At 55.2% G+C, this 13,667-nt stretch overlaps 6 protein-coding genes across 6 annotated transcripts; 3 read left to right on the top strand and 3 right to left on the bottom strand.

The window, feature by feature from the left end:
- Positions 1-4,457: 4,457 nt before the first annotated feature.
- Positions 4,458-4,874, bottom strand: N656DRAFT_794597 (uncharacterized protein; the record flags this gene model as incomplete). The annotated part of the gene is made up of 2 exons (XM_064817309.1): positions 4,458-4,582; positions 4,691-4,874. 2 exons carry the CDS (start codon positions 4,872-4,874, stop codon positions 4,458-4,460), a joined length of 309 nt encoding a protein of 102 aa, XP_064673844.1.
- Positions 4,875-5,473: 599 nt separating this feature from the next.
- Positions 5,474-6,366, top strand: N656DRAFT_794596 (uncharacterized protein; the record flags this gene model as incomplete). Its single annotated transcript, XM_064817308.1, has 2 exons — positions 5,474-5,640; positions 5,694-6,366. The coding sequence occupies 2 exons, from the start codon at positions 5,474-5,476 to the stop codon at positions 6,364-6,366; spliced, it is 840 nt and encodes a 279-aa protein (XP_064673843.1).
- Positions 6,367-6,410: 44 nt separating this feature from the next.
- Positions 6,411-8,183, bottom strand: N656DRAFT_794595 (iron hydrogenase; the record flags this gene model as incomplete). Its single annotated transcript, XM_064817307.1, has 1 exon — positions 6,411-8,183. One exon carries the CDS (start codon positions 8,181-8,183, stop codon positions 6,411-6,413), a length of 1,773 nt encoding a protein of 590 aa, XP_064673842.1.
- A 433-nt stretch (positions 8,184-8,616) lies between these two features.
- Positions 8,617-9,853, top strand: N656DRAFT_826146 (uncharacterized protein). Its single transcript, XM_064818470.1, has 3 exons — positions 8,617-8,845; positions 8,907-9,150; positions 9,236-9,853. Exons 1-3 carry the CDS (start codon positions 8,840-8,842, stop codon positions 9,556-9,558), a joined length of 573 nt encoding a protein of 190 aa, XP_064673841.1. The 5' UTR covers positions 8,617-8,839; the 3' UTR covers positions 9,559-9,853.
- Positions 9,623-11,441, bottom strand: N656DRAFT_234776 (uncharacterized protein). The gene is made up of 3 exons (XM_064808971.1): positions 11,215-11,441; positions 10,616-11,108; positions 9,623-10,558 (listed from the first exon to the last, which is right to left on the bottom strand). Exons 2-3 carry the CDS (start codon positions 11,097-11,099, stop codon positions 10,017-10,019), a joined length of 1,026 nt encoding a protein of 341 aa, XP_064673840.1. The 5' UTR covers positions 11,100-11,108; positions 11,215-11,441; the 3' UTR covers positions 9,623-10,016.
- A 182-nt stretch (positions 11,442-11,623) lies between these two features.
- Positions 11,624-13,397, top strand: N656DRAFT_745111 (RNI-like protein). Its single transcript, XM_064812893.1, has 2 exons — positions 11,624-11,970; positions 12,034-13,397. The coding sequence occupies exons 1-2, from the start codon at positions 11,776-11,778 to the stop codon at positions 13,099-13,101; spliced, it is 1,263 nt and encodes a 420-aa protein (XP_064673839.1). The 5' UTR covers positions 11,624-11,775; the 3' UTR covers positions 13,102-13,397.
- The last annotated feature ends 270 nt before the right edge of the window (positions 13,398-13,667 follow it).

Raw genomic sequence — 13,667 nt, 5'->3', positions numbered from 1 at the left:
AATGCATCCTTGATGCTTGCCATGTGGTTGTCGAGGGTCTGTGGGGTGGGGAGAGGGTCAACGCCGACCATTTCCGGCATGCGTTGGCCCAATTCCAAAACCCAAGATCTGGTTGAGCAGAGAGGTGGGGTATTCTGAGAGAACTACTCATTCAGCGAGTCAGACCCTTCAGGTTGATAAGCCGGCACCCTGGCGCAGCCCCATGCAAGTTGCAACCCGCTGCCGCCTCGAATACTGGTGCGGCTTTGGATTTGCATGTGCAAATCAGAGAGGACACGTTATGAAAATACGAAATACTCGCACCCAGAGGCAGCCATGGTATGTGCTCGCAGCACCCTGGACACTATGGGGGCGCATCCGGGAGCCGGAACCGGGCGACCCCGGTAGCGGACAGAAGAGCGTTGAAAGGAGGAGGCGCGGGAGCAACGCGATACTGCGAGGACGGCGCTAGCCTGGCTCGACGTCCCATAGGGCGAGCAAACGTAAAAGGTTGGGGCTGCGAGACTGGGAATGACTACATCAAACCGAAGAGGGACGTGGCTTGGTAGTGGCTTATAGGGGACGCCCATGTTTGCGAAAGGGGCAGAAAGAGCACAGGCAAATGGACGACAGCTGTCACTTCTGTCGTTCGTTCATGTCTCTCTTGCCACTGGCGCTGTTTCAACGAAGACAGGCCACCCGCTCTGAGACTTGAGAGCCCACCCGGCCGTCCGGCTTTGACATGTAGAGGCTTGTGGGAGGGGGTTCGTCGGTTTAGCACCCACGTGGGGCTCAGCCAGAAGACTCGGGAATTGGGGGGGGATGAGACAAGGAACTGTGGCTAAAAAGGAAGGCCCGGGTTCTAGAAGCCCGCAAAGAAAACAAAGCGGCAATCTAGGGATAAAGTGATGGAAGCAATCCAGAAAGAAAGGAACCGTGCTCGAGAAAGGCGGATGCAACGTAGTGTGCTAAGGCAGTGTAGCGTAGCGTACTGTGGTAGAGCATCCCGAATCGGGGAAATGGGAAGTCGGTGGACTCGGTGCAGCATGGAACCTGAATAGAGAGCATACATACTTTGACATCATGGCCTGGGTCGCTCTCCGCAGCAGATCAAACCCTCCACCACCAGCGGCCGAGTGCCCAGCAGCAGCCGGCCCTCCCGTGACGCCCGACATTCTGCTTGGGTGACTGCAGTAAATGCCAGGCGATGATCAACCGCAAATCGGTCCAGTCCTAACCGGTTGGTCCGTAGTACGCGAGGGTGGCTGCGAGTCTTGAATCTTTGGTTGCTTGAGAGTCGATTGCCGACGCGATGATAACCGACAGATCTCCGAGTGCCTGTTTGTTCGCCTGCAGCAGTGTTTCGCAGAAAAGTGAAGTCGGATCGCGGGTTTCCGTGCCTGGATTAGGTTCGGTTTTGCTTTTGGTGAGAATCACTCTCGGCAGCGATCTTCCGAGAGTTGAAGGTGAATCGAATCGAGGTTCGCATACACACAGTGAGGTTTTTGTGAGGCTTCCGACTTCTGCCCAATTCAGTTGCCCCGCGCTTCTTTTAACGCATCCAGTTCCCACGCGGTTTGCCTTGTGGGGCTCTGTCCCAGTTGGTGATGGCTGCCGAGCCCACCCGAACCCTGGACTAACAAACGGGGAGAGCGCACAATCGGAAGCGGATCAAACTCTTCGTCGTCTCTCGGCGAAGGAAAAGTACTCGCAACCTCAGAGAGTCTGCCTGCGAATTCCCCTGTCCTGGTGTTGTTTGATAAAAGAAGCAGACAATTGGTACGCCTTCGCTGAGCTCGCGGTGCTGTCCTCTCGCTCCAACTTCACGTGAACCTATCGTCTCTCCTTGGCGTTCGATTCAGCTGTGCAAGGCAGGGAGTGGTCTTGCACTTCCAAAGCAAGGTCGGACAATGGTGAATCCTCTCTTTGCATTGGCCGGTAGTAACAACGGAGTCGAGTTAATAGCAGGAACCAAGAGCTCGTTGGTTAGCCAGGCGGAGGGTACTAGGCGTGTTTTAAAGCGTTGGCTATTTTGGAGGGATTGAGAAAGATGCAGATAACCGTAAGGTACGATGGATGGAAAATGGCACGCCAAGTGCGTGGTCTTCAGAGGAATGGCTAGACACTGCACAATATTCCACAGCTGGCATGCGTGATAACAACGAAGACAAATACGTGCCTGGGAAGGCAAGTACGGTAGGCAATCTCGAAGTCTTGAAATCTCGTGTCCATTTCAACTGACCCGTCTGGACAGTTACATAATTTACCTATTTTTAAATCTTTTACGGCCGCGACCACCCACAACGCCGGGTCCCAGGCTCGAGGCCCAACTTATGCAGACTACCTTGGGTACAAGGCGTTGGTTATTAGCAACACGCAGTGGGTCTGTCATGAGATCGACATCCATATGTCATCGATGCTTTGTCGTGACACATTCGAATAGCGAGCCGAGTTACGCTGTCCGGGCTGTCTGAAGTTGGCAATTCTTGGTTGTGCGGTACGAAGAACACCATCTCTTGCGGGTCCGGTTGAAAGGTACTGTATTGTACAATACATACAGTACCTTATGTACGGAGTATGAGTAACCTGTACTCCGTAAGTACGTAGTTTCTTTTGAAAGCTGGTTTGTGCTGTAATTACATCCATTCCATCTGATCCATCTTCTCGTACTCTCAAATCTTGAAAGCTTCCTTTTTCTTGAAAGTAAACTCATCAGATTCCCAACAGCCACTAGACGACTGGATGGTAATGTCGAGTTGACGACGGAAAAATGACCACAAAGCTAATAACGCTCTATCCAATCTATTGTACCAACGAGCGGCCTCGGGTGCCGTAGCAATCGAACCCGTCATGTTCCATACATAAGGTGTTCCGTAGCTGGCCTGAAGCTCTCCAACAACCACGATACCTAGTCAAGCCTGGAACACACCTACCAGCGGACACACCAAATGGGCGCTGGCTTCCACAGGACGTGGCATCTGTTGATAAGCGGCCCAACAATTCCCGTGTCTTCATCGGGAGCGTTAGGAGCGGCAGAATATATTGGTGCAGTACCTATCTTCCTCCATCCGTCCTATTGTTGCTGAAATGCAGGTTCCACTCCAAAATCTAAGCTCGCGCTCTGCATCATGATATTGACGGCCTTCTAGGTAATCGGTGGTAAGGCTTTTCGGTTCAGGCGATTCCGATTACCGGCTTTCGACTGCATTGCAAAAGCCCAAACGTCAGTCATGCCAAATCCTGCCATTTTCTCTCTCCTTTTACTTGGTCCTAAAACCTCGTCATTTCTGAGGCCCGGTCGCCACTGGCGAAAGTCTTTTACACGACCGGCCTGTCTGAGGGCTTAGAAATCGCTTCCCGTTTTGCCGCCAACGACCCGTCGACAAACCTTCAGCTTCTGGGGAAAACTAACATGTGCCGATGTCCCTTCTGGCCTGGTCGGTTGTCATACAGCCGGCAAATCCGCATCCCGAGGCTTACTGCTCCGAACCCCCCGTGGCGATGGGACTGTAAATCTAGGTACCTTAGAGGTACGCAGTCAGGTACAGTACATTATACCATTGACCGTCCATATTGGGGTGATGGAATCAGGTGTCTGGGGTTCTTGGCGCCACGGGCATCGATTTCGATAAGGTATTCCTCGGTCCCGTTGGTCATCGACAGCCAGAGGCCGCTCTACATACCCGGCAGGTTGGAATACGGCATAGGCCAGTCTCAGCGCAGTTCCGGGATGCGCCGATGACTTGCCGATGCATTGCTGACGCCGTATGTCCAACATGCTTACCGGCCCAAGAGCATAGCATGCTGTTTCGACGCCTTCCCTACTCGGGAGAGTCCCGCCAAATTTTGGCGCTTCAGGAGTATGTAAAATAGCCCAGTAAGCTCTCGCGAAGGGGTGAAGTATCGGCGCAGACGCCTCAACTTCGCAAGTACAGTACGGTAGAAGACTAGCCGGCGGCTTCCAGACCGCCTTCCCACTTAGCGTATATCGATCTCGAGCGTATGTATGCTCCGGGAGCCAAGAACTCGGCTCTCACCGCGGGAGTGGCGCGTTGCATTGGGGTCGTCCCGAGGTGATCGGTGTTAGCTCAGCTGCAACACACTCTCCATTCTCCAAACTTGAGTGGCATCCTTTACGAAGTGGGAGGCGCCGCTACCATAAAAGGACATAAGAAGCGTTTAGATAGATGACATGCGGGTACAGCTTGTGAAACATGACTGTCTTACGGACTCGATTCTATCCTTCTTACACACTGATTCCTTTCCTTGGCTGTAAAGTGCCTTAAGCCCCGCCTGATACCTGACAGCCAAAGCTTCCAGGAGCGGGAGCTATCTACAATGTCTCACTCGTGACAGGTGAGCAGGTTACAAGAGTCTAACCTGAAAAGAAAGTAGCCTGAGCCTCGAACTGGGTAATGTCCATCATCATTCATCATCCTACTCGCGCTCTGTCTAGAGCTTGAAAAAGGTAGGCACGGTCATTGTGCGCCAGGCCGGATATCAGCAATCAGCTGCTTCAGCTGCCGCTCCAACGCGGGGTCGGTGCCTTTTGGGTACTGCTTGGGATGAGGGGGTCGCGGCGCAAGCGGATCCGGGTACTCGGCTGGATTCAGGTGGAACGCGTGCCTTTGTTCAGTCCTCGATGCCCTGTACAATTACAAATGGCTGTACCACCGAAGCTGGCCAGCTTTTGGGGACGAGCTAGGCTTACTAGAGCTGAACTTCTGGTCCAAAAGGCGGTGTTTGGAAATCTCATACTCGTCCCGGAACTTCTTGGTGTTCCAGGCCGCGACTGCTGGCTTGTTCCCGGGCTGTTGCTGCTGTGCGTTGAGATGGACGTGGCTTGCTCCCTCTTCTGCTGTTTGGGAATCGGCCATGGCGTCGTCTGGGTTCATGATGGTTTTCAAAGGGATGTCGTCGAAGAGCTTGACTCTGTGAGGCTGAGAAGGGGTGATGAGATATCGGACGATGACGTTGAGTGTTAGTGGCCCGAGGGTTGGCGGGGTCAGGAACGGGAGCTCGTTTGTTATGCTTCCGTCCTCCTCAGACCTTGGACTGTCGGCGTTCGGTATAAGATCAGGGACTTCCACAAGTTGAAATAATGCGGAATTCGTCACTTGGGATGAGCATCATCTACATTGGAATCTCATCTGGTTTGTCGGATCGTGTACCAGGCGCGCGTTGGTAATGAGAGATAGGGTCGCTGGAGGCAATAAGTGGGTGGAAAGCACCCTGCCAGCCTGCCAAGCCCCAGGGTAATCAAGTGGAGTCCGTGCAATTGCAGTGGAAAGTGTGGAGGCCCGTCGATCCTCGATGCTGCGAATATTGACAAGCGACCTTGGCTTGGGAAGTTGTGTAAATCCGGACGGATTCTCCTGCATCTTTTCTAGAACACGTACCAGAATTACGCTTGCACCCTCCGATTGTCATATCTATTCCATATCTCACGAACAGCAACAGACATACTTCGTACGGGCTAGAGATTTCGTCAAGCATGGGCACGAACAAGATTCCCGATGCCTGGGACGATGAGGATTGGGAAGCGCAGGCGGACCGCATGGCAAAGGAAAACCCGCCCAAGCCGGAGCCTCAAGCGGCCATGACGCGGGCAGAGCGTTTAGCAAAACACGAAGAAGAACAGCGTAAGCTGTGGAAGTCAGCGTACGACTGATCCCTTGAGCCAATGCCCTTGAGGCCTCTAACCTCAAGCACAGGGAAACGCCCGAAGAACCCCCCATCCTGCCGTCCCTCATCAACCCAGTTCCGCTCACGACACCTTTCAAACCTGCCGTCAAACTCCTCAGCCGCAAGCCAGCGCCACAGATGATCGCCAAGAGAGACCCCGTGACAGGTCTCGAAAAGTTGACACTGCAAGACGACGAGGAGGATGAAGACGCCGGGAAGAAGAAGCAAGAAACAATTGAAGAAATCCGGAAGCGGCAGCAGCGTGAGCTCGAGGAGAAGCAGCGGCGGTACGAGGAGGCGCGAGCTAAGATCTTTGGCGATTCGAACCCGTCGTCGGGACAATCCACTCCAGGAAGTGTCACGCCGCCCCAGGGAAACGAGGTGCGGCAGAATCGCAGGGGGCGAGGCCGAGGGCGTGGAGGCAGCGGCGGTGGCCGTGGGCGCGATCGCGATCATGATAACGGGCGGCAGGACCGGCAACGACAAGCCAGCCCTCAAGCCGGCGGCACAAGGGAACTATACGACCCCGGCTATTCACCGAAACCAGGGTTCAACATCCAGAAGCATGGAGATGCCTCTGCAAACCTAGGAGACCAGCTGACCGCGCCCCGTGAGGAGGATCAGATAATACGGGCACCCAGAGGACCTGACAGCAGCGGGAAAGGTTTTGGTTTCGCCAGACGAGGGGCTAAAGGAGGGTGATTTTCTACGCAGGCTTGGATGTACGGCCGCCGGCGCCATCTGTACTACCAACCGCCGCCTATCTTGCTTGACAGCTGGACAACCCGCTCTGTGTCGCTCTGGCTCTTGCCCACGTCGCTCACGACCTCGCGGTAACTCGTGTACACCAATCTATCCAAACGTATACCCGTTATATCCGCCCAATGCGCCAGGGTATCACGAATGTGCGAAGGAGAAATTCCAGCAACAAGATCTATGGAAAGATTGCCGTCAACTTCGGCATCGACGCCGTTCACAGACTCTGGCTCATCCGCCGAGAAATATGCCTCATCGACTTCTGCCAACCAAGCCTTCTGCTCCTGCGGCCCTGGTTTCTCACCGAACTCTTTGCGGTCGATGATGACCCGGTCATCGACTTTGATCTGACCGCCTCCGTTGGTGCAGCCACCGGGACATGCCATGACCTCGACATAGGCAAAATCCAACCCAGTCGACTTGCCCGTCGGCCTTCTCGCGCTGCCAAAGGGCTTCCCGCCGGGCATGCGAGATGGTTTGGCCGGCTTCAACTTCCGAACAAGGTTCTGGATGTTGCGGAAGCCGTAGTAGCGCGCCGCTTTAAAAACGGCGTCGCCTGAAGGGTTGATAACAGCGTACTCCACGACGTCGGCGTTTCTGCCCCGCGTCGTCCGGATCTGCGAGCCAGGGTGTCTCGACTGGACATCGTGGAGAATGAAGTGGAGGTTCCCACCAGATGTGCCCGCATCCCGATGTTGGTTGCGCCTTTTTGCGGGGAACAGGAAGCGCTGAAGAACGGGATCGGGAAATGGGGGCTGCCGAGGAGCTGACGTAGACAGACCGAAAAAATCTACCCCCCTCAACTCCGCGAGCATAAAAATCTCCTTGCTTGTAATGACACAATCCACATCCCTGACTCCCTTCTTGGGCGTGCCAGTGCCAGCGTCCGCCGCCCAGACGGCGTCGGTCAGCTCCTCCCGACTAGCTTCGAGTTTCTTGTCGAAACACGGCATAACAGCAAGATGCCATATCCTGTCCGGTGAAATGCCCAGGAGCCGGCTGAGCGTTGTCTTGAGGAGCGTGCCCATCAATGCTTGCGGCGACTTTACCCGTGACAGGTGAGGCAGCACGTATGGGTGCGTCTTTTCGGCGTAGCATACCCACCCCGGACAGGACGACGTAAGGATTGGCTGTGTGGGCATGTTATTTACCGGCTGAACCCTCCCCTCACCCAATCCAAGGACTTCGTCCGACCCCAGCACAAGGCAGGCCTGCCTCGCCGTGTTGGTATCCACCACCCATGTGAAGCTGCTGCCGTGCTTTCCGCCTCTCGCCAGCCCCTGCTCGCCCATAAGCAATTGCTCTATCATCCGCCCCGCCTCCTGCTCTGTGAGTCCCCCGCCACACGCAGCGGCTAGACTAGCCCGTGTCTGCGGGGACACGCTCGCGATGAACAGCTTGGACGAGGGGTTTTCTAGCCCTGAAACTGTGCACCTCCCTTGGTCATCGTGTACGAGTTTCAGGGAGGGCGCCGCGTCCAGCATGCTGAGGACCTCGGCGTGGCTTTGTAAGCTGACCAGGACGGCCTCGGCTGAGGTCACGCAGCCCGAGCAAGCAAGACAGTCGGTTAGGGATATCTGTGCCGGGGCCGCGGTGCCCGACGATGTGGATTGCTGCTGGCCATCTAGGATTACTTCAAATTCGAGGGATTGTGGATCGGACGACGCGGGCGGGGCGGTCGGTAGGGTCTCGACGGGCTTGATGCAGGCTACTCCGGGGCTGATGAAGTCGTTGAGTTCGTCGACGGAGAGGATGGCAGACATGGCGGTTTGCTGCGATCGTTCACTCTGGAAGATTCAGAGTATGGTGACGGTCTCGTGTGCTCAGCAAACGCTGGGACTGGTCCCGTCGCCACAGCCCAACGTAGCTCTCGATGACTTGGGTTATTGCGAGATTCTGTGTCCTATTCGGCTAGAGAAGTATGGAGGGGATCGCCGGTCTTCATGCGGAGTTTCTAATACTGAGATGGTTCGGAGAGACTGTCGAGAGGTATTTGATTGGAAATTTTGCCCGGAGATGCATAATCCGATACTATCTGCTTTCAAATGCATTTGTGATGCGACATCGGCTTTCAGCAGTGGCGGCACGGAAATGCCCCTCCATGCAGGGGTGCCACGTTCTGGGCCCGACGATTTCCGGTGCCCTGTGGGAACCCACCCGCAGTTCTCTAATGACGTAAGGCAGCATCGATACATACGGGCAAGGACTTTGTAAGTATTGTACAGTTGACTGCCAGGCTGGGTAAACCTTTGTGAGCTTTGAATGAAAGTGAACTGAAGGCAGTAGGATTTTGTTTCACAACTCCGACTTAAAAAGGGAATACACATGCTTGCTAGTAAACAATTCTATCTTGACAAGTTCCTTCATCCCAACCACAATACCGCATACTCTCCCGTAACCTAGATACTTCAAATCAGCAATGGATGTAAGTCCTACCATGCCCGCCCTCGCTTGACCATGTCCCGTCTAACAACCTCCTGTCCCAGGTTGTCTCGACTTACAGCGTCGCCAGCCTCGCCTGGCTCAGCGCCCAGGCGCTCCCGCTCATCGTCTGGCCCTCTCTCGTCAGCACCCTGTTGCGAGCAGACACCACCAACGCCCCTTACGGCGGGGCACCCGCTGCCTCCCTAGAAGGATACTTTGCCCGCTCCCTCGGTCTTTCACAGCTCGCGCTGGGCCTGCTACTGCTCGTGCTCTCCGGCGCCCTCCCGCTCGATTCCATGGTCGAAGGTACGTAACACCCTTTCCCTTCCCTGATCTTCTCCCCACCAGTAACGGACATGAAACCCTGATAATAACCAAACCCCATTTCCAGACCCACCCACCACCACCCACAACAAATCAAACGGAACGACCCCGCCGTCGCCCTACGCAAACGCGGCCGTGCTCATCTCAGCACTCTACCACGCCGCCTCGGCCTTTTACGCCTACACGCGCTACTACTCGACGGGCGGCCGGGCCGTCGCATACCTTTTTGGCTGTGTGGGCGCGAGCGTGCTGGCCACGTTTGGGCTGTGGGTGCTCCTGTTTGCGGGCGAGAGCCAGAGGCGGGTGCGGGTGAGCCGGCGGACCGGGGCCGACAAGGACACGAGCGGGTGGCCGTTCCGGAACGTGGTGGCTGATAGGAAGAGGAGGTGAGAAAAAGGGGATGGTGGCAGGCTGAGTGGAATTGGGGGCTTTTGTTCGGGATTGGGTGTTGATGTTAGGCTGTAGGTAAGCGGGAATTGTATGTAGAACATATTCCTTTTTGGTTGTCTGGCATGGGGAGATGGTTGGTTGGATTTGGGAGTGTTTCAGTTATGGTGGTTATGCCTGTGAATGGAAGGGTTATTTGGGGCTAGCCAAATTCTGAACGCCGAGTCTCCAGCTTGGAGTCGTTTCGCTGTCATGATTCAGGAGAGCGGGCGAGTATGCACCGTTATGGCGCTTTAATTGGCACTCGCTCAGCTACCGACATGCTATACAAGTACAATGCGCTTCTCCGCGGACGTGCTGGCCTTATCGGCTTTGGGCAATCAGGAGGACCAAGGTCGAAGTCTGAAGCATCGTAAGCTTATAGACGAGGCATTCTCGTCCGTGGCCGTTAAGACGTACTCCTAAGCCGTCGCTTCGCCCGCGCTGGCCGGTTCGCCATTAGCAGTGACAACAACGTCGGCAGCTCCAGAGAGAACGGCTTGCCGCCGGCGATGCCACTCATCCTCACTCCGAATTACTTGCTCGAGCAGCACCTCCTTCTCAAGCCATTGGCGCTTGTACTCCTCCTCCCATTGCTGGCACTCGGCACGCAGAATCTCACCCTCCTCCTCAGCCCACTTCACCTGCAGCCGGCATAACTTCATGAGCCGCTCAAGCGGCATGTTGAGTTCCTTGGCTGTGAATCCTTGATCTTCTGTCAAGGGAGTAAACATGTCCCCGGCCTCAGAGTCCCCGATGCTGGCGTCATCGGTGGCATCGTCCTGCCCTGCAGCATGCGACTGTGGTGTCTTGATGACGATCCTCAGCTTTGAGGACTTGCCGCCGGCGGCACCGGACTGCATGCTCTTTGGGACCGGGTCGGACGGGCGAAGGGCCTCGGTCTCGTGTACAGTGCGCATGTGTTTGGCCAGCGCGTCGGACCGAGTAAACGCGCGATCACATTCTAGGAGCTCGAGCGTTAGTTGATCGCTGAGACCGGAGGCGGTTGAGTGCAACATACCAGGCAGATAGCAGTAGAAGGGTTTCTCCCTCGTATGGCTTCTCATATGAGCCTTGAGTGCGTAGCCGCTGGCGTGTGGTATACCCTTCCTGGCGCAACTAACCCATTCGCACGTGTATCTCTTCTGCCGACTTTCGATATGGTCATTGTGGATATGTTCGACGAGCTTGTCCATGTTGCCCATGTCGGCAGCCTTGCACCCTTCCCATTCGCAGACGGTGATCTGCTCCTGAAAGTCATCCTCGTCTTGTCGCGCATTAAGCGGAGAGCTAGGAACATCGCCATCGGTGTCGGAGGAGACATCGGACATATCTTCGAGCGGATCCGGGTCTGCGTCAGGCTCATTGACAACGGCCGACGGTGTTGTGGATCGCGGTATCGTCTTCTGCCGCTTCGCTGGCGGTTCGTCGTCCATGGCCTCGGTTGCCTCATCAGGATATTCATCCTCGGAGGAGGATATTGATGAAAGCGGCGAATCGTCCATTTTGAGAGTCTGGTCTGGTTATGAATGTGGTGACACTTGATGGGAAATTTGATGCAAGACGCGGCTTGGTCACGCCGGCTGCAGGGAGGTGCTAGATGTATAAGAGCCGCAATACCGTAGCTTCAGAGGCGATAGAGTACGGCCCAAGTTTCGTTGTTGTCTGAAGGTCTTGCCAGGAAAGGAGATACTGCGCTAAGTGGCTGTGTGCATTGGGCCGGCTACGATAAAACTAACTGTCCGGGGAAGCCAAAACGGACTAGGCGACGTGAATAGTCGGAAACTCTTATGAAAATGCATGTTGAGGCCGAGCCAACATCAGCGCCGCGATCAGCAGCGTCTTTGTGCTCCGTCGATAAGAAACAAACCTGGAAGGGGAAAGCTTGGCCTGGGCTTGATTGCAGGCTGGCCGCTTGGTAACAGCTGCTGGCATCTGCTGGAACCCGTCAGGGGGCACCCTCCAAACAGTGTGTCAAGGAGGTTGCCACTTCAGGGCGTTGGGCGCAGGGTCTTTTTCCATTATCGACCCCTCCCCCACCATAATAAATATCGAGTCGCGACCAGGCACCACTCTTTGGTTCTGATCTCGCAGCGATTTCAAATTCTCCTGCAATAAACCGAAGCCTTACTCTTGAGATATATATCTACGGCCAGGTTTGCGTTGTATTTCATATCGACGATGCCTTCTTCCACCAAGGTGTTCTCCCTCGAGGGGAGAGGTCTGAAGCTGGACACTGCTGAGGACTTGGAGCCTCACATTGCTCCACTCCTCGCCATGGACGATGTCGAAGAAGTGCACATGCTTGGCAACACGTTGGGCATCGGCGCTTGTAAGCTACTCGGTGAGGTTCTTGCGACAAAGAAGACATTGCGGGTATGTCCAGCCCGTGTTCAATGTTCAGGTTCCCTACCGTCGCAGACTAACCATGAAGTATAGGTCGCAAACCTCGCCGATATTTTCACCGGACGGCTCCTCAACGAAATCCCGGAGGCCCTTAGTTCCCTTCTCACTTCGATCCTCAACCTTCCGCGTCTCAACACAATCAACCTCAATGATAACGCTTTTGGCCTCAACACGCAAGCGCCGCTGGTCGCCTTCCTCGCCGCGCACGTGCCACTGCAGCACCTCTACCTCAACAACAACGGCCTCGGCCCGCACGCCGGCATCCTGATCGCCGACGCGCTCTCAGAGCTGCACGCCAAGAAGGAGGAGGCGCGCAAGAAGGGGCAGGATGTGCCATACCTCGAGACGGTCATTTGTGGCCGCAACAGGCTGGAGAACGGCAGCATGACGGCGTGGGCCAAGACGTTCAAGCTGCACAACAAGGTCAAAGAGATTAAAATGGTACAAAACGGCATCCGTCAGGAGGGCATTTCGCATCTGCTGAGCGAAGGGTTGCGCCACACATCGGCTCTCGAGGTGCTGGATCTCCAGGACAATACGTTCACCTTGCTGGGCGCCCGCGCGCTGGCTGAGGTTGTGCCTGGCTGGGCCGAGCTGGTAGAGCTGGGCGTTGGCGATTCCCTGCTTGGCGGGAAGGGCGGCGTCCTGCTGGCCAAGTCTCTTGGTCTTGGGAAGAACAAGAAGCTCAAAATTCTGCGCCTGCAGTACAACGAGATTACAGCCCCAGGTATCAAGGGCCTGCTCAAGGCTGTCGATGAGGCACTGCCTGTTCTCAAGAAACTTGAGCTCAATGGTAATAAGTTCTCCGAGACCGACGAGTCAATCATTGCCCTGCAAGAACTTTTCGAAAAGCGCAAGGAGAAGCTTGGCGGCGACATCGTCATTGAGGACGAGTGGGGCCTGGACAGCCTGAGCGATCTTGAGGAAGAGTCGGAGGCCGAAGAAGAGGAGGAGGAGGAGGAAGAGGAGGAACTCGAGCCCGAGGAGAGGGCCGAGAAACTTATCAAAGAGGCCGAGGAGGCGCAAGAAGAGCCGGTTGTCCAGACCAAAGACAAAGATGTTGACGAACTGACGAAACAGTTGGAGAAGACGTCTATCTAAGGGCTGGTGATTGTGGACAGTTAGATAGTTGCAGCGGAAGGGACTCTTGATGACCTATTCGGAGCGGATGTCCAGACGATACCCAGGTGAAGGCTGGCGATGGATTTGGGGGTAGGCAATAGACTATGAAGCGTCGCATTGGATGTCTGGGATGATTGCACTGGTTATTCAGGCCAAAGATCAATGGAGGGTTCATGACATGCAAGTGTTCAAGGCAATACATAGTCTTGTGATGAATATCAGCCCTCTACGGTGGTATCTGTATGCAGCTCTTTTGTCTCTGAACATGTGCTCTCTTTGCTCTAGGCTGTGAACCCCATGGAGTGATTCAGCCCCTTGCTTATGATCTTGTCGCTACAGTAAAACCGGACACTGGACCAATGCATGCATCGGGCGGTAGGTAACCTTATGACCTGGAACCTATAAGCCGTGTAAGCGGCCTTGTTTAGTAGGGCTGCATAGCGAGCTTCAGGCCGAAGACCGGCAATTTTGACTGATTGGCGGGGTTGTATCCGTAGAGCAACAATACAACCCCCTGTTCTTTACCCCCCTGAGCCCCCTAACCA

Source organism: Canariomyces notabilis, assembly GCF_033297395.1.
Source record: "Canariomyces notabilis strain CBS 508.74 unplaced genomic scaffold N656scaffold_2, whole genome shotgun sequence".
NCBI classification, from domain to species: Eukaryota; Fungi; Ascomycota; class Sordariomycetes; order Sordariales; family Chaetomiaceae; genus Canariomyces; species Canariomyces notabilis.
This window is presented reverse-complemented; position numbering and strand designations above follow the sequence as displayed.